Genomic DNA, 22585 nt, shown 5'->3' with positions numbered 1-22585 from the left:
ATAAGCTGCAGAGCTGGGCTGAGAGGTGGCAAATGGAGTTTAATGTAGAGAAGTGTGAGGTGATTCACTTTGGAAGGAATAACAGGAATGCGGAATATTTGGCTAATGGTAAAGTTCTTGAAAGTGTGGCTGAGCAGAGGGATCTAGGTGTCCATGTACATAGATCCCTGAAAGTTGCCACCCAGGTTGATAGGGTTGTGAAGAAGGCCTATGGAGTGTTGGCCTTTATTGGTAGAGGGATTGAGTTCCGGAGTCGGGAGGTCATGTTGCAGCTGTACAGAACTCTGGTACGGCCGCATTTGGAGTATTGCGTACAGTTCTGGTCACCGCATTATAGGAAGGACGTGGAGGCTTTGGAGCGGGTGCAGAGGAGATTTACCAGGATGTTGCCTGGTATGGAGGAAAAATCTTATGAGGAAAGGCTGATGGACTTGAGGTTGTTTTCGTTGGAGAGAAGAAGGTTAAGAGGAGACTTAATAGAGGCATACAAAATGATCAGGGGGTTGGATAGGGTGGACAGTGAGAGCCTTCTCCCGCGGATGGATATGGCTGGCACGAGGGGACATAACTTTAAACTGAGGGGTAATAGATATAGGACAGAGGTCAGAGGTAGGTTCTTTACGCAAAGAGTAGTGAGGCCGTGGAATGCCCTACCTGCTACAGTAGTGAACTCGCCAACATTGAGGGCATTTAAAAGTTTATTGGATAAACATATGGATGATAATGGCATAGTGTAGGTTAGATGGCTTTTGTTTCGGTGCAACATCGTGGGCCGAAGGGCCTGTACTGCGCTGTATTGTTCTATGTTCTACTCTGTCCAGAAGTCTTCTCTGTCTCTCCTTCAATCCGTCGACTTCTAGCGCAGCAATCGTCTACGCGTCCGCCTGCTCCTCCACCGCCTCCCCCAGCTCCTTAACTTTTTCGTCCTGGGCATCCAGTCTCTGGTTCAGCTGATCCACTGCCTTCTGAAGTGGTCCAAGTTATGCCGCTTCAACGACTCAAAACTGCTCTTTATCACCTGCAGCATGTTTTCCAGCGCCTGCTGGATCGCCGGGTCCGAGGTCCGCAGGTTCGTCATCTTTGCTCCCGGGTCAACTTCCCCTACACCTTGCCTTTGTCCCTTCCTCTCCCGTTTGCGCTGCTTTCCCGCCGTTCCATGCAGCTCTGCTCGCTCCTTAGCCCCCCGTGGCCGTCCTTTCAGCACTCCACAGCCCCGCAAAACCGGGGAACCAGGTCCTCAAATCCCACCGGAGTGAGAGCCCCCGAATGTGCGGCTCACTCACTCACTCATTGCCGCCACCGGAAGTCCCTGAAGCAACTATGATTTAACTTACAGAATGGTTCCTTAGTTAATGGGAAAGGAAAGAAAAGGCTACTTGTCTTGAAGTTTCAAAGAGAGTTCCCTAACTTTAAAAAAGATAGTCTTTTCAAACCTCCCTTAAAATCTTGCATTTTGGATCGCTGTCGTTGGTGAGTTATAACTCCCTATACCACTATAGTATCTATCCTTGGCTCAAGATCTAGATAAGCCTTTGTTGCACAGCCAAGAAACTGTGTTTGGAAATTGTTTTTAAGTCCCGATTCATTAAGAGGAATCAAGCAACATTCTAGATCTCATTTAAAGCTGAAAATAGTGAAAGCACGAAATCGGTCAATAGTATAACTGATGAAACCATTTATATATTTAGAATAGAATGTTTTTTCTAATTCTATGAGCAGGTAAAATAATAAATGATCCCAATTCTATAGACTAAATTATGCATTTCATAGAATCGCTACAGTACAGAAAGAGGCCATTCGACCCACCAAGTCTGACTGACCCTTCAAAAGAGCCCCCCCACCTATCCCCATAATCTCACATAACCTTTGGACACTTCGGGACAATTTAGCATAGCCAACAAACCAACCTGCACATCTTTGGACTTTCTGAATAATTTTAAAATGAACACAGTACCTCTACTTCAAAAGCAAAACACTCCGGTACTCAACATCTGAAATACACACAGAAAATGCTGGAAATACTCAGCCGGTCAGGCTTGCAATCCCGACACCTGAAAGGAAGCAAAAAAGGTTTTTTGCTAAAATGCCAATTTTGGGAGGCAAAGTGAGGTAGTTCCACAGGGCAGAGTTGAAGCAATTGAAGGGAGGGGCGAGGGGATCTTATATAAAAGTCAAGGGTCTAAGAATGGACTTAAGAAACCCTTCCCCTCACTGCCCTTACGCCATTGCTATCCTCCATTTTATCTACCCTATGGTTCTTGTATCTCCATAACTTTACTGCAAACTTATTCTTCTCTTATCTTTCTCACAGTTGGTGCCATACAGAATACACCCAGTAGGGTAACGGCACCTCTATTGTTGTTTGATTTACTTCTCATTTTTTATTAGATTGAATTTGTGACCAGAACAAAAACAGGAACCAACACCAGCTCTGGCACAGCCACCACAACCACAGCGAGCACGACCGTGGCAGGTAACTCACCGGGTAGATGCACATTACACATTGGGCAGGAGCTCACCATTTGTGCTCTAAGCTGGGCTGCCGACGTAGTCCGCACTTCTGCTGCTCCAGTGGAATGCAGGCAAATCTCATTAACCTGCTGTCTCACCTTTCTCTCCACAGATTCTCAGAAAAGGAAGAGTAAATGGGATTCCGCGGTACCAGTGACAACAATAGCACAGCCAACAATCATCACCACCACCGCTACGCTACCAGGGGTCGTCACGGTAACCACCAGTGCAACTGGGGCAAAGACCACGGTCATTTCTGCTGTGGGGACCATTGTGAAGAAAGCCAAGCAATGAGCTCAGGCCGAGAGTACTGTCTCTGGGTGTCCATTGAGGTTAAGCCCTTGTGGGACCAGGCTCACATTCCAGAACTTTATTTTTCCTACTTTGAGCTACCAATCCTCACTTCTGTACAGCTGGATCACATGCAGGTTGGAAGAGTTCTTCACTGCCCAATTTGGAGAACTTCATGCCCCACAAACAGTCAATCTAAAAAACATTATGCGTCTTTGATGAATGATGGCTGGAATTTCAATGCTGAAAGGGTCTAAACTAAATGCAGTGGCCTGTAATATACCCTGTAAATTGGACTAGTTGGAGGGGATTTGGGGTGGAATGGGTTTGGTGGGCAAAATGGGGGATGGGGAAGGTGAGGCAACAGAGCAGCTGGTGATCACAGGTCTGGGCATCAAGGCCACATGTCTGCAGAAGGGCTTTCTGTCTGTTGGTCCTGTGCTATCATCTGTTGCACCTGTGTTGTAAACTCATGCTTCACACTGATGTATGATTATAGCGAAGCATTGTAAACTGCCGGCAGTGTGGAAACACAAATAAAAGCTTTTTACTTTCATGTATATTTGAAACTGGACCCTGCTTTTTGTACAGACCCTGTAACCTGATCACTGTCAGAGTGGTGGTTTTTGCCAATTTGCTATATTCCTGCTTCCAAGTGTTAATTCTTGCTGGAATGTCATTGAGAGTCCTTCTTTGTTGCATCCGAGAATGAGCCCAGACAGTCAGCCAATTGATTGATTCTGGGAGCCATCATAGCTAAATCCTCTCTTGGTGTCGACATTACACATATTTTCCAGCAGTGATAATGAAACGGTGCCAATAGCTTGCCTGAGTTTCTTTTTCCATCCTTAGACAGTGGCATAGCCTGTCCGAAATATTACCCCAGCTGGGATCAGGTCACTAAGCACATGTCTGAGATTGAACCTGCGACCATCGGGTCTGCAAAGCTCTGTGCCACACATGGGAACCTAGAAATTGTGATATGATAAGAGACCACAGGTCATCTAGTTCATCTTCTACCACGCTGATGGTCACATCTTGCAGTGTGATAGAGTTATTAGTTAACCACAACAATTAATCTCTATCAGTGAGTGTACAACTGATCCAGACACAAGGTGAGGGAAACCCCAGTGAAGAGCTTTGGAAACCAGAGGTCTAAAAATCACCTGTTTCTCCCAAGCAGATACAGTCACTGCACACCACACCTCAAATCACTCAGATACTGTACATCAGAATACATTTTCTGAAAACAATCGAGCAATAATAATAATCTTTATTATTGTCACAAGTAGGCTTACATTACCACTGCAATGACGTTACTGTGAAAATCACCTAGTCATCACACTCCGGCGTCTGTTCGAGTACACCGAGGGAGAATTCAGAATATCCAATTCACATAACGAGCACGTCTTTCGGGACTTATGGGAGGAAACGGGAGCACCCAGAGGAAACTATCAAAAACACGGAGAATGTGCAAACTCCACACAGACAGTGACCCAAGTGGGAATCGAACCTGGGACCGTGGTGCTGTGAAGCAACAGTGCTCACCACTGTGCTACCGTGCCGCCCCTAACCTGCATCCTTACTCACTTCGCCCACCATTGTCATGTGAGAGTACTTTTAAGAAATGGGTGTTTATAAATGGGTGTGTATATAAATATCTGTAGTGAGAGTACCTTTCAGAAATGGGTGTTACTACTGCAGTGATGTCAGAGAGTGGGTGGAGCTGGGCTGTGTTTTACTTTTGTTTTTGAGCAGGCTGCAGGGTGTGTTTTAGTTTTGTTTTCAGTGTTGGAGCTGAAGCCAGACCAAGCAGGTGTATTGCTGTTCTCTCTGCCATCAAAAGACTATCTCTTGATCATTTGGTGAATTCAGAATTATAAATGTTTTCAGTAGTGACTTTAACCTGATGTGCTTCTGATAAAGGTTTTGTTTTTAAGTCGTATGGATGTTAAAAAGGAAAGCTTAAAGGTTTACTTAGTGTTGTAGTCTTTGGGGGTTGTATTTGAATTAATGGTTGCTAAGATGTTCACTATGTTTTAAAAAGGTTAACTTGAGTTCATAGAGTTCATAAACATTGTTTTGCTTTCAAAATTTATTTTCCATTTCTGCTGTACCACACCTGTAGAGTAGGCCGTGTGCTCCCCATACCACAATCTATTAAAAGTTGCGGTTCAGGTGAACTCCATGCTACACTTTGGGGTTCTCTAAACCCTGGTCCATAACAAATTGGGGGCTCATCCAGGATAACAGTCTATCTATTGGATTGGCTTAGTGAACTTAAAGACAGTGAGGGGTGAGCATATTGTGGTTGCTTTTCAGTTGTGGTATTTTAGTTTAAGTAGGGAGCGTGTTGTGGACAATGGCTCTTTCAGAGGCCCAGGCGTTTTGGGGGGTGGAGACGGTTACACGCAGTATCTTACGGACAGAGACTAAAAGCAGACTGTTAGATTTGGCAGAAACATTGCAGTTAACATTACCTGACAAAATGTGAAAAGATGAGATGATTATGGCGGTGGCTAAGCATTTAAAGTTGCCTGAGATACAGACTGACTCATTGGAAATGGCAAAACTTCAGTTGCAAATTAAACAAATTGAACATGAGAAAGAATTAAAGCAGCTTGAATATGAAAGAGAGCGAGGAAAGAAAGAGAGAGAGAGGAAAAAGAAAGAGAGAAAGGAAAAAGAGAGAGAAGAAAGGAAAACAGAAAGAATAGCCCTAGCAGAACAAAAAGAAAGAGAAGCGAGATACAGATCAGGAAAAAGATAAAGAGAGAGAGTTTGAACTTCAGGAAATGGCCATGAAACATGACAGTTAAAATTGACAGACGTAAAGGGAAACGTACAGTTTGATGATCGTGAGAAAGAGCGTCAAAGTCGAAGGCTTGGTGGGAATCTATTTAAATATGTCCAAGACGTATGAGGAGGTGAAAAAATCCATCTTAGGTGCATATGAATTAGTGCCTGAAGCCTACAGACAAAGGTTTAGAAATTTAAGGAAAGAATTTGGTCAAACATAGAACAGTACAGCATAGAACAGGCCCTTCGGCCCTCGATGTTGTGCCGAGCATTGTCCGAAACCAAGGTCAAGCTATCCCACTCCCTGTCATTCTGGTGTGCTCCATGTGCCTATCCAATAACCGCTTGAAAGTTCCGAAAGTGTCCGACTCCACTATCACAGCAGGCAGTCCATTCCACACCCTAACCACTCTCTGAGTAAAGAAGCTACCTCGGACATCCCTCCTATATCTCCCACCCTGAATCTTATAGTTATGCCCCCTTGTAACAGCTACATCTACCCGAGGAAATAGTTTCTGAACGTCCACTCTATCTATACCCCTCATTATCTTATAAACCTCTATTAAGTCGCCTCTCATCCTCCTCCGCTCCAAAGAGAAAAGCCCTAGCTCCCTCAACCTTTCTTCATAAGGCCTATCCTGCAAACCAGGCAGCATCCTGGTAAATCTCCTTTGCACCCTTTCCAATGCTTCCACATCCTTCCTATAATGAGGTGACCAGAACTGCACACAATACTCCAAATGTGGTCTCACCAGGGTCATGTATAGTTGCAGCATAACCCTGCGGCTCTTAAACTCAAGCCCCCTGTTAATAAACACTATCAGCCTTCTTCACGGCTCTATCCACTTGAGTGGCAACCTTCAGAGATCTGTGGACATGAACCCCAAGATCTCTCTGTTCCTCCACACTCCTCAGAACCCTATAATCCGCATTCAAATTTTTTCTACCAGAATGAATCACCTCGCACTTATCAGGGTTGAACTCCATCTGCCATTTTTCGGCCCAGCTCTGCATCCTATCAATGTCTCTTTGCAGCCTACAACAGCCCTCCACCTCATCCAGTACTCCACCAATCTTGGTGTCATCAGCAAATTTACTGACCCACCCTTCAGCCCCCTCGTCCAAGTCATTGATAAAAATCACAAATAGCAGAGGACCCAGCACTGATCCCTGTGGTACACCGCTGGTAACTGATCTCCAGTCTGAAAATCTTCCATCCACCACCACCCTCTGTCTTCTATGTGATAGCCAGTTACTTATCCAATTGGCCAAATTTCCATCTACCCCACACCTCCTTATTTTCTTCATGAGCCGACCATGGGGAACCTTATCAAACGCCTTACTAAAATCCATGTATACGACATCAACTGCTCTATCTTCATCTACACACTTAGTTACCTCCTCAAAGAATTCAATAAAATTTGTGAGGCAAGACCGAAGTAAGACTAACTGGCCTATAATTACCAGGGTCATTCCTACTCCCATTCTTGAGCAGAGGAACAACATTCGCCACTCTCCAGTCCTCTGGCACTATCCCCGTGGACAGCGAGGACCCAAAGATGGAAATCATAGAATTTACAGTGCAGAAGGAGGCCATTCGGCCCAGCGAGTCTGCACCAGCTCTTGGAAAGAGCACCCCACCCAAGGTCAACACCTGCACCCTATCCCCATAACCCAGTAACCCCACCCAACACTAAGGGCAATTTTGGACACTAAGGGCAATTTATCATGGTCAATCCACCTAACCTGCACATCTTTGGACTGTGGGAGGAAACCGGAGCACCCGGAGGAAACCCACGCACACACGGGGAGGATGTGCAGACTCCGCACAGACAGTGACCCAAGCTGGAATCGAACCTGGGACCCTGGAGCTATGAAGCAATTGTGCTATCCACAATGCTACCGTGCTGCCCCCTCAAAGCCAAAGGCTCTGCAATCTCATCCCTTGTCTCCCAAAGAATCCTTGGGTATATCCCATCTGGCCCAGGGGACTTGTCGACCCTCAGGTTTTTCAAAATTGCTTATACATCCTTCCCCAGAACATTTACTTCCTCCAGTCTACCCTCCTGAATCTCACACTCATCCTCAAAAACATGGCCCCTCTCCTTTGTGAACACTGAAGAAAAGTATTCATTCCTCTCCTATTTCTTCTGACTCCATGCACAAGTTCCCACTACTGTCCTTCATGGGCCCTACCCTCACCCTGGTCATTCTTTTATTTCTCACATAAGAGTAAAATGCCTTGGGGTTTTCCTTGATCCCACCCACCAAGGACTTTTCATGCCTCCTCCTAGCTCTCCTAAGCCCTTTTTTCAGCTCATTCCTTGCTACCTTGTAACCCTCAAGCGACCCTACTGAACCTTGTTTTCTCATCCTTACATACTCTTCCTTTTTCCTCTTAACAAGACCTTCAACCTCTTTTGTGAACCATGGTTCCCTCATACGGCCATTTCCTCCCTGCCTGACCGGGACATGCCTATCAAGGCCACGCAGTATTTGTTCCTTGAACAAGCTCCACTTTTCATTTGTGCCTTTCCTTGACAGTTTCTGTTCCCATCTTATGCTCCCTAATTCTTGCCTAATCGCATCATAATTACCCCTCCCCCAATTATAAACCTTGCCCTGCCGTACGGTCCAATCCCTCTCCATTGCAATAGTGAAAGACACCAAATTGTGGTCACTATCTCCAAAGTGCTCGCCCACAAACAAATCTAACACTTGGCCCGGTTCATTACCCAGTACCAAATCCAATGTGGCCCCCCCCCTCTTGTCACCTTATCCACATATTGTGTCAGTACACTCTCCTGCACACACTGTACAGAAACTGCCCCATCCAAACTGTTCGACCGATAGAGGTTCTAATCAATATTTGGAAAGTTAAAGTCACCCATGACAACTACCCTGAGACCTCCACACCTATCCATAATCTGTTTTGTAATTTCTTCCTCCACATCTCTATTACTATTTGGGGGCCTATAGAAAACTCCTAACAATGTGACCGCTACTTTCCTATTTCTAACTTCGGCCCATATTACCTCAGTTGGCAGATCCCCTCCAAATTGCCTTTCTGCATCCGTTAAACAATCCTTGATTAACAATGCTACTCCTCCACCTCTTTTACCACCTTCCCTACTCTTACTGAAACATCTATACCCCAGAACTTCCAACATCCATTCCTGTCCCTGTTCTAACCATGTCTACGTAATGGCCACAACATCGTAGTCCCAAGTACTAATCTACGTTCCAAGTTCACCTACCTTATTCCGGATGCTCCTTGCATTGAAGTAGACACACTTCAACCCACCTTTCTGTCTGCCGGTACACTCCTGCGACCTTGATACCCTCCTCAGTACCTCACTACTCTCGACACTGGTTTCTGAACTACAGCTCGTTTTCCCAGCCCCCTGACAAATTAGTTTAAACCCCCCTGAAGAGCCGTAGCAAATTTCCCTCCCAGGATATTGGTGCCCCTCTGGTTCAGGTGCAAACCGTCCTGTCTGTACAGGTCCCACCTTCCCCGGAATATGCTCCAATTATCCAAGTTACTGAAACGCTCCCTCCTACACCATCCATGTAGCCACATGTTTATCTGCATTTTCTCCCTGTTCTAGCACGTGGCACCGGCAACAAACCAGAGATGGCAACATGGTTTGTCCTGGCTCTCAGCTTCAACCCTAGCTCCCTAAATTCCTGTTTTAAATCCCCGTCCTTTCTCTTACCGATGTCGTTGGTACCGATGTGTACCACGACTTGTGACTGCTCCCCCTCCCCTTTAAAGATTCTGAAAACATGGTCCAAGACGTCATGGACCCTGGCACCTGGGAGGCATACATGGAGTTTGAAAGGATAGGTGGATAAGGGCTTTGAAAATAGACCAAACGTATGAAGCTCTCCGAGAAATTGTGCTTTTGAAGGAGTTTAAAAATTCAATTCCTGATGTAGTGAGAATTCATGTGGCAGAGCAGAGGGTTAAAACTGCAAGGTTAGCAGCAGAAATGGCAGATGATTATGAATTAGTTCATAAATCAAAGCTTGGTTTCCGACATCAGTTTCAGCCTGTGAGGGATAGAAACTGGGGACATGAGAAATATTCAAGTGGTAAAGGTAAAGGTGATCTGATGGGAGATAATGAGAGTGTACCTCAGATTAAAAACAAAATCCAGGAGGGTGGAAAAGAAATGAAAAATGTCAAATGTTTTTACTGTAATAAGCTAGGCCATGTAAAGTCACAGTGTTGGTGGTTGAAGAAAAGCACTGGGAAGGCTGATGTGGTAAAACAGGATAAGACAGTGGGGTTTATGAAAGTGGTAAAGGAAAGCCCAAGTGAAGCGAAGGAGGTGCAAAAGATTGTACAGCCTGATCAAGAGGTGATTGAGAAGAAGGTGCCAGATCTCTTTAAAGAATTTACTTGTGTGGGTAAAGTTTACTCGTGTATCAGGAGGGGCAGGTAAAGAAGTCACAATTTTAAGAGATACGGGAGCTAGTAAATCTTTAATGGTGAGAGATGAGGAGTTATGTAGTTTGGGAAGAATGTTGCCAGTAAAGGTGGTAATATGTGGAATTCAGGGTGAGAGGAGTAGTATTCAATTATATAAGGTAAGGTTGGAAAGTCCAGTGAAGAGTGGTGAAGTGGTAGTAGGAGTAATAGAGAAACTGTCTTTTCCAGGAATACAGTTTATCTTGGGTAATGATGGAGCTGGGTCGCAGGTGGCAGTGATGCCTACTGTGGTTGATAAGCCATTGGAAAATCAGACAACTGAAGTGTTGAAGGACGAATATCCTGGGATTTTTCTGGATTGTGTAGTAACAAGGTCGCAAAGTCACAGGTTAAGACAAGAGGAGAAATCAAAGAGTGAAGATGAAGTTGAAGTGCAATTATCAGAAACGATTTTTGATCAGATGGTTGAAAAAGAACAAGAACAGGTGGAGAATGAGGCGGATACTTTTAGTTCAGGAAAATTGGCAGAGTTACAACAGAAAGACGTAGAAATAAAACGGCTGTATCAGAAAGCATACACGGAAGAGGAATCTGTGTGTATACCAGAGTGTTATTACCGTAAAAGTGATGTCTTGATGAGAAAATGGTGACCTTTACATATGCAGACGGATGAAAAGTGGGCAGACGTTCATAGAGTAGTATTGCCGGTAGGGTATAGAAAGGAGGTGTTGCGAGTTGCAAATGAGGTACCAGTGGGAGATCATTTGGGAGTAAGGACAATTCAAGCTAAAATCCAGAAACATTAAATAAAGCAGGTGAATTGGCTAGACAACATTTAAAAGTTGCACAAAATGTGATGAAATGGATAGCGGACAAGAAATCCAAAGTTCGTAGTTTTGCCAGTGGAGATAAAGTTTTAATATTGTTACCAGTGGTAGGCGAACCTTTAAAACCTAGGTTTTGTGGACCTTATCAGATTGAAAGGAAATCAAGTGAGGTGAATTATGTGGTAAAAACACCAGATAGAAGGAAGACTCACCGCGTCTGTCATGTGAATATGCTTAAAAGGTACTTTGAAAGGGAAGGAGAGAAAAGGGAGGAGGTTTTAATGATTCTAACTCAAAGTGACAAACCAAATCCAGATGACTGTGAATTTGACATACCTCAAATTAAATTGGAAAACGAGGATGTTCTTAAAAATTGGGATAAATTGTTGAGTTACCTTCCAGAGGAAAAACAGACTGACCTGAAAGAGTTATTGATATCGCATGGGCAAGTTTGTGGAGATAAATTGGGAAGTACTAAAATGGCTATACATGATGAAGATGTGGGAAATGCTGTTCCAATCAAGCAACATCCATACAGACTTAACCCTTTAAAATTGGCACAGGTCAACAAAGAGATTGAGAGTATGCTTAAAAATGGCATAATTGAAGTGGGTTGCAGCCAATGGAGCCCACCCATAGTGATGGTACCTAAACCAGATGGTACCCAACGGTTGTGTGTGGACTATAGGAAGGTTAATGCAGTTACAAGAACGGACTCTTATCCTATCCCACGTTTGGAGGATTGCATTGAGAAAGTGGGACAATCAGCTTTTATTTCCAAACTGGATTTACTTAAAGGTTACTGGCAGGTACCTTTATCAGAAAGAGTGAAGGAGATTTCAGCTTTTGTGACTCCAGATGGTAAATACCAATTCAAAGTTATGCCATTTGACATGAAAAACGCCCCAGCCACATGTCAACGGTTAACTAACATAGTCATTTCAGGATTACCCAATTGTGCGATATACATCGACGATCTGGTAATTTTCAGCGAGACATGGAAAGAACATTTAAAACATCTAATGGAGTTATTCGATCGACTTCAGGAGGTGGGTTTGGTGATGGACCTAGCCAAAAGAGAATTTGGAAAACCCAAGTCACTTTCCTTGGCCATACAATTGGACAGGGTCGAATGGTCACACGGGATGTGAAACCAACAGTTATTGAGGAGTTTCTGATGACCTCAAGACGAAGGGAAATAATGCGAGTTCTTGGCACAAGTGGATTTGATCGAACATTTGTGCAAAAGCTTTGTAGCCTGATTGCTCCACTGATGGACTTGCTGAATAAACGTCGAAAATTTCAATGGACAGCGGACTTTCAACAGAACTGCCTGAAAGCTGTGATAACGAATGCTCCTGTGTTGGAGAATTACAAGGGACTCTGCGATCAGATTGAACGAAAGTATCTGACTTTAAAGAGAAATGCCGTGGCGTAGAGAAATGGATGGATCGTGCAGAGACCTTCTTGTTCAAAGAGACTATCAATTGAGAAGGATTTCAGTGGGAGAAAGAAGAACGGGAGAAAAAATGGACTATATTATTATACCTGTTTGCGTGTGTTGTTTTTTGAAACAAAACAGTATATTTACTGTGTGCATTTCTTAAAGGATAGTGAAAAATGAAACCATCTTGAAGTTGATGGTTTATTATTTTTCTTGGGGGGGAGGTGTCATGTGAAAGTACCTTTAAGAAATGGGTGTTTATAAATGGGTGTGTATATAAGTATCTGTAGTGAGAGTACCTTTAAGAAATGGGTATTTACTACTGCAGTGATGTCAGAGAGTGGGTGGAGCTGGGCCGTCTGTCAACTTTTTACTTTCATTTTTGAGCAGGCTGCAGGGTGTGTTTTAGTTTTGTTTTCAGTGTTGGAGCTGAAGCCAGACCAAGCAGGTGTATTGCTGTTCTCTCTGCCATCAAAAGACTATCTCTTGATCATTTGGTGAATTCAGAATTATAAATGTTTTCAGTAGTGACTTTAACCTGATGTGCTTCTGATAAAGGTTTTGTTTTTAAGTCGTATGGATGTTAAAAAGGAAAGCTTAAAGGTTTACTTAGTGTTGTAGTCTTTGGGGGTTGTATTTGAATTAATGGTTGCTAAGATGTTCACTATGTTTTAAAAAGGTTAACTTGAGTTCATAGAGTTCATAAACATTGTTTTGCTTTCAAAATTCCTTTTCCATTTCTGCTGTACCACACCTGTAGAGTGGGCCGTGTGCTCCCCATACCACAACCTATTAAAAGTTATGGGTCAGGTGAACTCCATGCTACACTTTGGGATTCTCTAAACCCTGGCCCATAACACCATCAACTGAGGGAGCCTGTTCCATAGATTGACCTAGGACTCAGTTCAATATTGTTTGCACAGATTGTCTCTGTGAGTCTTTAGAATCCTAAATGCAGCACTCATATCTCTCGGCCTTTGTTAGCCATAAAGAGAGTAGGAATATAAAGGTAATTTTAGCTTGGCAGTCTAACTAGTGACGTGCCATAGATTTGGTGCTAGGGCCTCAGCTATATACCATATATATTCATGACTTGGATGAGGGGACCAAATGTAAAGAATCCAGGTTTGCAGAAAAAACTAAGTGTGTAAGTAAGCTGTAAAGAGGCTGCAATGAATATAAACAGGTTAAAGTGGGAAAGAAGGTGGCAGCTGGAATAGAATGTGGGCAAGAGCAAAGAAAAGTCCAGCACAGGAACAGGCCCTTCGGCCCTCCAAGCCTGCGCCGACGATGCTGCCCGTCTAAACTAAAATCTTCTACACTTCCGGAGTCCGTATCCCTCTATTCCCATCCCATTCATGTATTTGTCAAGATGCCCCTTAAATGTCACTATCGTCCCTGCTTCCACCACCTCTTCCGGCAGCGAGTTTCAGGCACCCACTACCCTCTGTGGAAAAAAAGGCGAGTGGGAAGATATCCACATTGATCAGAGGGATGGAAAAGCAGAATTATTTTTTAAAGGTGAAAGACTACTAAATGTTCAGGGGGACTTGGGTGTCCATATAAACAAATCTCAAAGTTACCACTTAGTTGGGTATGAATGTTAATTGTATGTTAACATGTACTGCAAGGGAGTTGGCATATAAAAGTATGGAACTCTTGCTGTAATTCTATCAGGTTTTTGTGAAACCTGGAATACTGTGCGCAGTTTTCCTCCTTATCTAAAAAGGTTATACTTATCTTGGGAATGGGGACAACAAAATGTTTTGGGATTGATTCCCAGGAGGGGAGGAAGACAATGAGTAGAATTGACCTCTATTATCTGTAGTTTAGAAAAGTGAGAGGTGAAAGATATAAAATCCTGAGACGGTCCAACAGGGTAGAAAAGGAAGAGGCTCAAACAGCCATTTAAGACGGAGATGAAGGATTTATTTTCTAGACGATTGTGAATATTTGGGAATCCGCTACTCGGTGCCGTGGATGCTAAGACTTTGTGGTCTATCTTGGGGAAATGAGGGTATCGAGGGAAAGTGGAGTTCTCGAATCAGTATAGCTCAGAGGGAAACCTGTCTGCCATGTCCATGTCAGCTCTCTGCGAGAGCTACTCCACTAATCCCATTCCCTGCATGGCTTTGCTTTTCAGTTGCTTATTTAGTTCTCTATTGAAAACCTTGACTTCATTTGGCTCCACCACACTCTGAGGAAGTGTATTCAGATCCTAACCATTCGCTGCATTAACGCACTATATTTCCTCATGTCAGTGATCTCAAAGTTCAGCCAGAATCTTATTGAAGAGTGGAGCTGAGCAGCTTAATTCTATTCCTTGTGTTCACTTTTCCCTGGAGGAAACGCCCAATTTGTATAATTGCTCCTCAATCCCATCATTCTGGTTGCTCTTTGGCAATGCGTTTTCTCAAGCAGTTGTGAATATTTGGGGTTTGATGTTCATGTCCATGGTAACAGACATATGGATCAAGTCCTTGTTTAATTATTACTAATGCTGTGTAAAAAGGTGCTTTCTCACTGGTGTCTTTATTTGTCAATAAGGAGATGACCAGTTTCTCCAGTCCCAGGAACTATACAATCAACCTCAGCACCAACCAGGCCTGCAACAAATGGATGGGACGGCGGCTGCTGCGACTGCCCAAATGTCCTGCTTGAAAGACCCAGTCCTGCATTTTGGGAGGGGAAATAACTGCCTTTTATTTGCAAATGTTTGATTTTATTATTGAACTAGTATTAATGTTCATACTTATCTCTGAAATGCCTGCCTTTGATTTTGTCTTTTATATGCAGGCAAAGACATTTCAGAAGAGAGCTTAATAACCAGAATGGGGTGAACCAGATTTTAAAATGCTCGAGGTTTCTGTCTTCATATTTTCTCACAGGAGCACTATGAACGAAAAAGCATGCGAATATAGAATGCTTTTCATGATCATAGGATGTTCCAGCATGCTGTGGGTCAATGAAATATTTTAAAAGTGTAGTCACTATTGTAATGAGGGAAACGCATCATATAATTGGTAAACAGCGAGATCCATCAGCCAGCAATATCATCATGACCAGAGAGAATCTCAATGCACTAATGGAGTGCGCCAAGGCTCAGTGCCAGCTTGAAGTTTGTTAAGTGGAAGGTGGGAGCTATTTGTTTCCCTTTGCTTTACCTGTCTTTCTAACCCATTAGGATTGGTTGTTACTCTCCGACAGTGAAAGGGGTTAGCTGTTTGGTGACAGACTGGTAAGTGGGTATGTTTTACTCTTACCCTCGGGTTTAAAACAGAGCACAACTTGGCCGTTATTTAACAAAAGATATAAAAAGTACCATAAAGAGGTAAATAGTTTCAGTAATTATTCAAAACACATTAAGTATGGAAGGACAGGTGATATGTCATGCCTGCAGCATGTGGGAGCTCCTGCTAACATTGTGACCAGGGAAAACACTCCTGTAGTGAGCGTTTGCAGCTTGAAGAACTTTGGCTCAGAGTCATTGAGCTGGAGGCTAAGCTGCAGACACTGCGACACATGAGTTACCTGGCTGCTTTGTTTCAGGAGGTGGTTACAACACTTCTTCTGTTTGGAATCTGGTCAGGCCGAGGGAGGGGGGTGGGGGGGGCGAGGGCTGCAGCTGGGACAGGTAAGGGGACCCAGAAGAATAAGTGCAGGAGTGTTGGCCAATGCAATTGTTCAGCAGGTTTGAGGTTTTCTCAACTTGTTTGGATGAAAGTTGGGGCTGCGGGTTGGATGAGCATTCTGGCCATGGCACCGTGGCACAGGAAGTGGGGGGAGCACATAAGAATCTTGTGATAGGGGATAGTATAGTGAGGAGGATTGACATTGTTTTCTGTTGGGAAGAGCCAGGGTCCATACAGCTGTATTTCCTGCCCAGTTCCAGGGTTCAGGTCACCTGCTCCAGACTGCAGTGGGAGGGGGAGGTCGCTGTTGTCGTCGTCCATGTAGGTACCAACAACATAGGTAAAATGAGGAAAGTGGTTCTACATAGAGAGTTTGAGGAGCGAGACACTTAATTAAACAACAGAACCTCCAAGATTATAATCTCTGGATTATTACCCGAGTCGTTTGAAAATTGTCATAAGGTACTGTTACGCCACCCTGGACAAATGCGCCCCGGAGTCACAACACAACCAGTAAATCTTATAAAAATTCCTGAAGTCTGGCCCTTGGCTGCCCAATACTTACAGTCACCAGGTTTGTAAATTGAGACACAGTTACTGTTTATTTATAACCAGAACTACCATGAAATAAGCAGTTAATACAATTGGATGACAACAAGCTAATACCTATATCCCCCTTTACCTGCCCCACCCTCTACACACACACTCAAGGCAGATAAACACAGAGGGGTGGACAGGGGTAAAATAATGATGATGATGATTAACTTAGAATATTGCACACCATTCAGGTCATCACACTATCAGAAGGATGTGGAGGCATTGGAGAGGGTGCAGAGGAGGTTTACCAGGATGTTGCCTGGTCTGGAGGATGTTAGCTATGTAGAGAGGCTGAATAGACTCGGACTGTTTTCATTAGGAAGACGGAGGTTATGGGGTGGCCTGATAGAGGTCTATAAGATTATGAGGGGCATGGATAGAGTAGATGGGCAGACACTCTTTCCCAGGGTAGAGGGGTCAGTCACCAGGGGGCATAGGTTTATGGTCCGTGGAGCAAAGTTTAGAGGAGATGTGCAAGGCAGGTTTTTTACGCAGAGGGTGGTGAGTGCCTGGAACACGTTGCCAGGGGAGGGTGTGGAAGCAGATACATTAACGGCGTTCAAAAGGCACCCTGACAAACACATGGATAGGATGGGTATACAAAGAACAAAGAAATGTACAGCACAGGAACAGGCCCTTCGGCCCTCCAAGCCCGTGCCGACCATGCTGCCCGACTAAACTACAATCTTCTACACTTCCTAGGTCCGTATCCCTCTAATTATGAGGGGCATGGATAGAGTAGATGGGCAGAGGGATATAGAGGGATACGGCACAAGGAAATGCTGAGGGTTTTGGCCAAGGTTCGTATCATGAACGCTACAGGCTTGGAGGGCTGAAGGGCCTATTCCTGTGCAGTATTGTTCTTTGTTCTTTGATGGTCAAAGGACAAGGGGCAGGATTCTCAATTAGCCAACGCCAAAATCGGGAAACATGATTTGGCAGAGAATCGGTTTCGACGTCAAAATCGCGGCAGGAGCCGATTTGACGTCAAATCACAATTCTCCATCACCTCGACAGTGGGGTCAATGCGTTCCATTTGCATATCATTAGCCATGCCGATCCGGTATGCTCCGAGGCCGCCATGATTCTCCCCTCCAATGGGCCGAGTTCCCGACGGCGTCATTCCCTTGTGCTTTTAACAATCGTGTAACCAGTGTGGCGGCTGCTGAGGGAGAGGGGATACAGAAAGTGTCCAACATCGCCATAGTGTTTTAACAGTTGTGCCATTGGCTGGGGGGAGTAGTGGGGGTGGCCAGGAGGTGCTATGGGGTTGGGGTGGACGGGCAGAGATCACCATTGCCGCAGCCGGCAAAGCAGCCAGGCAGCTGCTCACACCGTTAACTGCCCACTTAGTGCCACGGGTCATATAGTTGTCCCCCCAGGGCACCCCCCTGGGTGCCCTCTGGCCCCAGCTGACTCATCAGCTGTATGGGCGTGCTCCAGCACAACCAGTATCATCTTGTTGTCTGGGCTGTGTGTGTGGGGCTTGTAATGTGTATGTGCGGCTACAGCTTGTCAGCCTCCCGAGTGTCAATCACTGACCCGGCAAATCAATTGGAATCATTGGAATCGATTGTGTTCCACGTGGCACTAGTGCTAGCCCCTTAATAGTAACGGGATCAGTCCAGATGTGGCACTAATGTTTCTGTCATGAAAGCCCACAAATTCTGCATTGGCATCAATACGTCTCAGAAACGGAGAATCCCGCTCAAGAGTCTTTGCTTTAAATGGTGGTTCATTAGCACCATTTCTTCACAGCATGCTGGTTGATCAAAGTCTCATGTCTATAGCTGGTAATGATCTTCCTTGCAGAATCATTCATTCAGGAACCCCGCGTGTTAGAAAATACAGCACTTACAGGCAGCACGTGTTTTGGAGACACTTTTATTTCTTATCAAACTGAGCCTTCAGCTCGAGGTATGCCTTCAGGCCCATATCTTCCTGTATAGCTCTTTTATTTCACATCAAACCTTGCTTTCAGCTTATGATTTGACTTCAGGTCTTTGCAGTCTCAAGAGAACGACACCCAGACTTGCTGGAGAGAGTCAGCCCTCACAGTGGCCTTACACAAAGAATTGATTGAATCTTTTTAGAGAGAGTTTGTTCTATTCCTTCATCTAGGCTGCAGAATCCAAAGTGAAACCAAAATGGAACTGTGTGAACCTGAAAATATTTCAGTGAGATTACTGGGCAGAGCACAACCTTTTGGGTCAATTCATTGGCCATCGGCCAAATCAATGAAACTGAGTCATCACTGATACTGGTCAGTTTGCAATCACTGGTCTAAAACAGCACACTTCTGGCTTCTGCTGTTTGAATTAAGGCACAGGCCACTGCTTCCTTCTGCTTGAAGTAACCATGAGGACGAATTCACAGAGTGAATCTGGACAGTTTTCTAGAACAATTTTCTATTTTGGATTTGGTCATGTGTAATGAGACAGGTTTGGTAAACAATCTTAGATTAAAAGAGCCCCAAGGAAACAGTGACCAACATCGTAGAATTTAGCATTCAATTTAAGAGCGAGAAACCTGGGTCATAAACAACTGCGCTGCACTTCAATGAGGGTAATTATAAAGGAATGAGGGCAGAGTTAGCTGGAGTGGACTGGGAAAGGTGTTTAGCAGAAAAGACAGTTGATCAACTATGGCAGACGTTTTCTAACCATGATTAATCAAGCAAGTTAAGGATTGTATTGAACTGAAAGAAAAATCATGAAATGTGGCAAAGGTTAGTGTTAAACTAGAGGATTGGGAAAGTTTTCAAAACCCCAAAAAACGACGACCAAAAGTAATAAAGAGGGAGGAGATAAACTAAGACGTAAACTAGCAAGTAATGTAAAAATGGCAGCAAGAGTTTCTTAAATATATAAAAAGGAAGGGAGAGATCAAAATGAACATCAGGGAATGAGACTGGGGAAATACTAAAAGGGAACCAAGAAATGGCAGAGGAGTTAAATAAATACTTTGCGTCAGTCTTCGTGGTGGAAGACACTAATAATATTCTAAATTACTAAATAGTAAAGGAGAGGAAATTAATACAATAACTATCACTAGCAAAAAGGTATTCCGGAAACTAATCATGGTCGATAAGTCCCTGATAAGGACCTGATAGGTTGCATCCTGGAATATTAAAGGAAGCCGCTACAGAGATAGTGAATACACTTGTAGTAATCTTACAAGAATCTTTACTGTGGATATGCCGGTGTTAGACTGGGATGGTCACAGTAAGAAGACTTACAACACATGGATAAAGTCCAACAGGTTTGTTTGGAATCACTAGCTTCCGGAGCATAGCTCCTTCATCCGGTGAGTCCCCTGATGAAGGAGCTACGCTCCAAAAGCTAGTGATTCCAAACAAACCTGTTGGTCTTTAACTCGGTATTGTAAGAATCTTTAAATTCTGGAAAAGTCCTTGTGATTAGGAAAGCTTTCAATGTAACACCCTTATTCAAGAAAATAGATAACTTTAGGCCAGTTACCTTAACATCGGTCATTGGGAAAATGTTAGACTCCATTAAAATTATGTAATAGCAGATCATTTAGAAATATATAATATAATCAAGCAGAGTCAGCATGGCTTCAGGAAGGGGAAATCATGCCTGACAAATTTATTAGAATTCTTTGAAGTGGTAACAAGTAGGATAAAGAGGAACCAGTGGGCCAGCACGGTGGCGGAATGGTTAGCACTGCTGCCTCATGGTTCTGAGGACCTGGGTTCGATCCCGGCCCCGGGTCACTGTCCGTGTGGAATTTGCATGGATCTCACCCTGCAACCCAAAGATGTGCAGTGTCGGTGGATTAGTCATGCTAAATTGCTCCCTAATTGGGAAAGAAACAAATTGGGTACTCTAGATTTATTTTTAAAATTTAGAAAAGGGGGAACCGGTAGATGTAATATACCTAGAATTCCAAAAAGCATTCAGAAAGATACACAAAAGGTTATCTTACGAATAAGAAAAGTGTATCGGTATTGGCGGTCGTATATTAGCATGGATAGAGGAATGACTAACTAAAAGAAGACAAAGTTGGGATAAGAGGGGCATTTTCAGAATGGTAACCTGTAACTAGTGGAGTGCCACAGGGATCTGTGTTGGGGCCACAATTATTTACAATCTATATTAATGATTTGGACTAGTGAAGTGAATGTACTATTGCCAAGTTTGTGAATGAGACAAAAATAAGTGGGGTGCAAGTGGTGAGGGTGACAACAAGAGTCTACAGAGAGAGATAGACAGAGAACATAGAAAAATACAGCACAGAACAAGCCCTTCGGCCCATGATGTTGTGCCGAACCTTTGTCCTAGATTAATCATAGATTATCATTGAATTTACAGTGCAGAAGGAGGCCATTCGGCCCATTGAGTCTGCACCGGCTCTTGGAAAGAGCACCCTACCCAAAGTCAACACCTCCACCCAACACTAAGGACAATTTTGGACACTAAGGACAATTTATCATGGCCAATCCACATAACCTGCACATCTTTGGACTGTGGGAGGAAACCGGAGCACCTGGAGGAAACCCACGCAGACACGGGGAGGACGTGCAGACTCCGCACAGACAGTGACCCAAGCTGGAATCGAACCTGGAACCCTGGAGTTGTGAAGCAATTGTGCTATCCACAATGCTACCATGCTGCCCTTAAGAACAAATAAATCTACACTATATAATTTTACCGTAATCCATGTACCTATCCAATAGCTGCTTGAAGGTCCCTAATGTTTCCGACTCAACTACTTCCACAGGCAGCGCATTCCATGCCCCCACTACTCTCTGGGTAAAGAACCTACCTCTGACATCCCCCCTATATCATCCACCATTCACCTTAAATTTATGTCCCCTTGTAATGGTTTATTCCACCCGGGGATAAAGTCTCTGACTGTCTATCTATTCCCCTGATCATCTTATAAACCTCTATCAAGTTGCCCCTCATCCTTCTCTGTTCTAATGAGAAAAGGCCTAGCACCCTCAACCTTTCCTCATAAGACCTACTCTCCATTCCAGGCAACATCCTGGTAAATCTCCTTTGCACCTTTTCCAAAGCTTCCACATCCTTCCTAAAATGAGGCGACCGGAACTGTACACAGTACTCCAAATGTGGCCTTACCAAAGTTTTGTGCAGCTGCATCATCACCTCACGGCTCTTAAATTCAATCCCTCTGTTAATGAACGCTAGCACACCATAGGCCTTCTTCACAGCTCTATCCACTTGAGTGGCAACTTTCAAAGATGTATGAACAGAGACCCCAAGATCTCTCTGCTCCTCCACATTGCCAAGAACTCTACCGTTAACCCTGTATTCCGCATTAATATTTGTCCTTCCAAAATGGACAACCTCACACTTTTCAGGGTTAAACTCCATCTGCCACTTCTCAGCCCAGCTCTGCATCCTATCTATGTCTCTTTGCAGCCAACAACAGCCCTCCTCACTATCCACAACTCCACAAATCTTCGTATCGTCTGCAAATTTACTGACCCACCCTTCAACTCCCTCATCCAAGTCATTAATGAAAATCACAAACAGCAGAGGACCCAGAACTGATCCCTGCAGTACGCCACTGGTAACTGGGATCCAGGCTGAATATTTGCCATCCACCACCACTCTCTGACTTCTATCGGTTAGCCAGTTCGTTATCCAACTGGCCAAATTTCCCACTATCCCATGCCTCCTTACTTTCTGCAGAAGCCTACCATGGGGAACCTTATCAAATGCCTTACTAAAATCCATGTACACTACATCCACTGCTTTACCTTCATCCACATGCTTGGTCACCTCCTCAAAGAATTCAATAAGACTTGTAAGGCAAGACCTACCCCTCACAAATCCGTGCTGACTATCCCTAATCAAGCAGTGTCTTTCCAGATGCTCAGAAAACCTATCCTTCAGTACCCTTTCCATGACTTCGCCTACCACCGAAGTAAGACTAACTGGCCTGTAATTCCCAGGGTTACCCTAGTCCCTTTTTTGAACAGGGGCACAGCATTCGCCACTCTCCAATCCCCTGGTATCACCCCTGTTGACAGTGAGGACGAAAAGATCATTGCCAA

The 22585-nt window shown here is 44.2% G+C and overlaps 1 protein-coding gene across 2 annotated transcripts in view; it reads left to right on the top strand.

Annotated features, from left to right (window-relative positions):
• sap30bp (SAP30 binding protein) overlaps positions 1-3362 on the top strand; it is a 207549-nt gene extending 204187 nt beyond the window's left edge. For both annotated transcript variants that reach the window (XM_072482942.1, XM_072482941.1), the window contains 2 exons: positions 2389-2473; positions 2624-3362. In XM_072482942.1, coding sequence (XP_072339043.1) covers positions 2389-2473; positions 2624-2805 — 267 coding nt within the window. In that variant the 3' untranslated portion in view covers positions 2806-3362. The remainder of the gene's footprint in view (positions 1-2388; positions 2474-2623) is intronic.
• Positions 3363-22585: the final 19223 nt, after the last annotated feature.

The sequence above is a fragment of the Scyliorhinus torazame genome, chromosome 18 (assembly GCF_047496885.1).
Source record: "Scyliorhinus torazame isolate Kashiwa2021f chromosome 18, sScyTor2.1, whole genome shotgun sequence".
In the NCBI taxonomy this organism is placed as follows: Eukaryota; Metazoa; Chordata; class Chondrichthyes; order Carcharhiniformes; family Scyliorhinidae; genus Scyliorhinus; species Scyliorhinus torazame.
The sequence above is the reverse complement of the archived record's forward strand: the minus strand, read 5'-3'. Positions and strand labels throughout refer to the sequence as shown.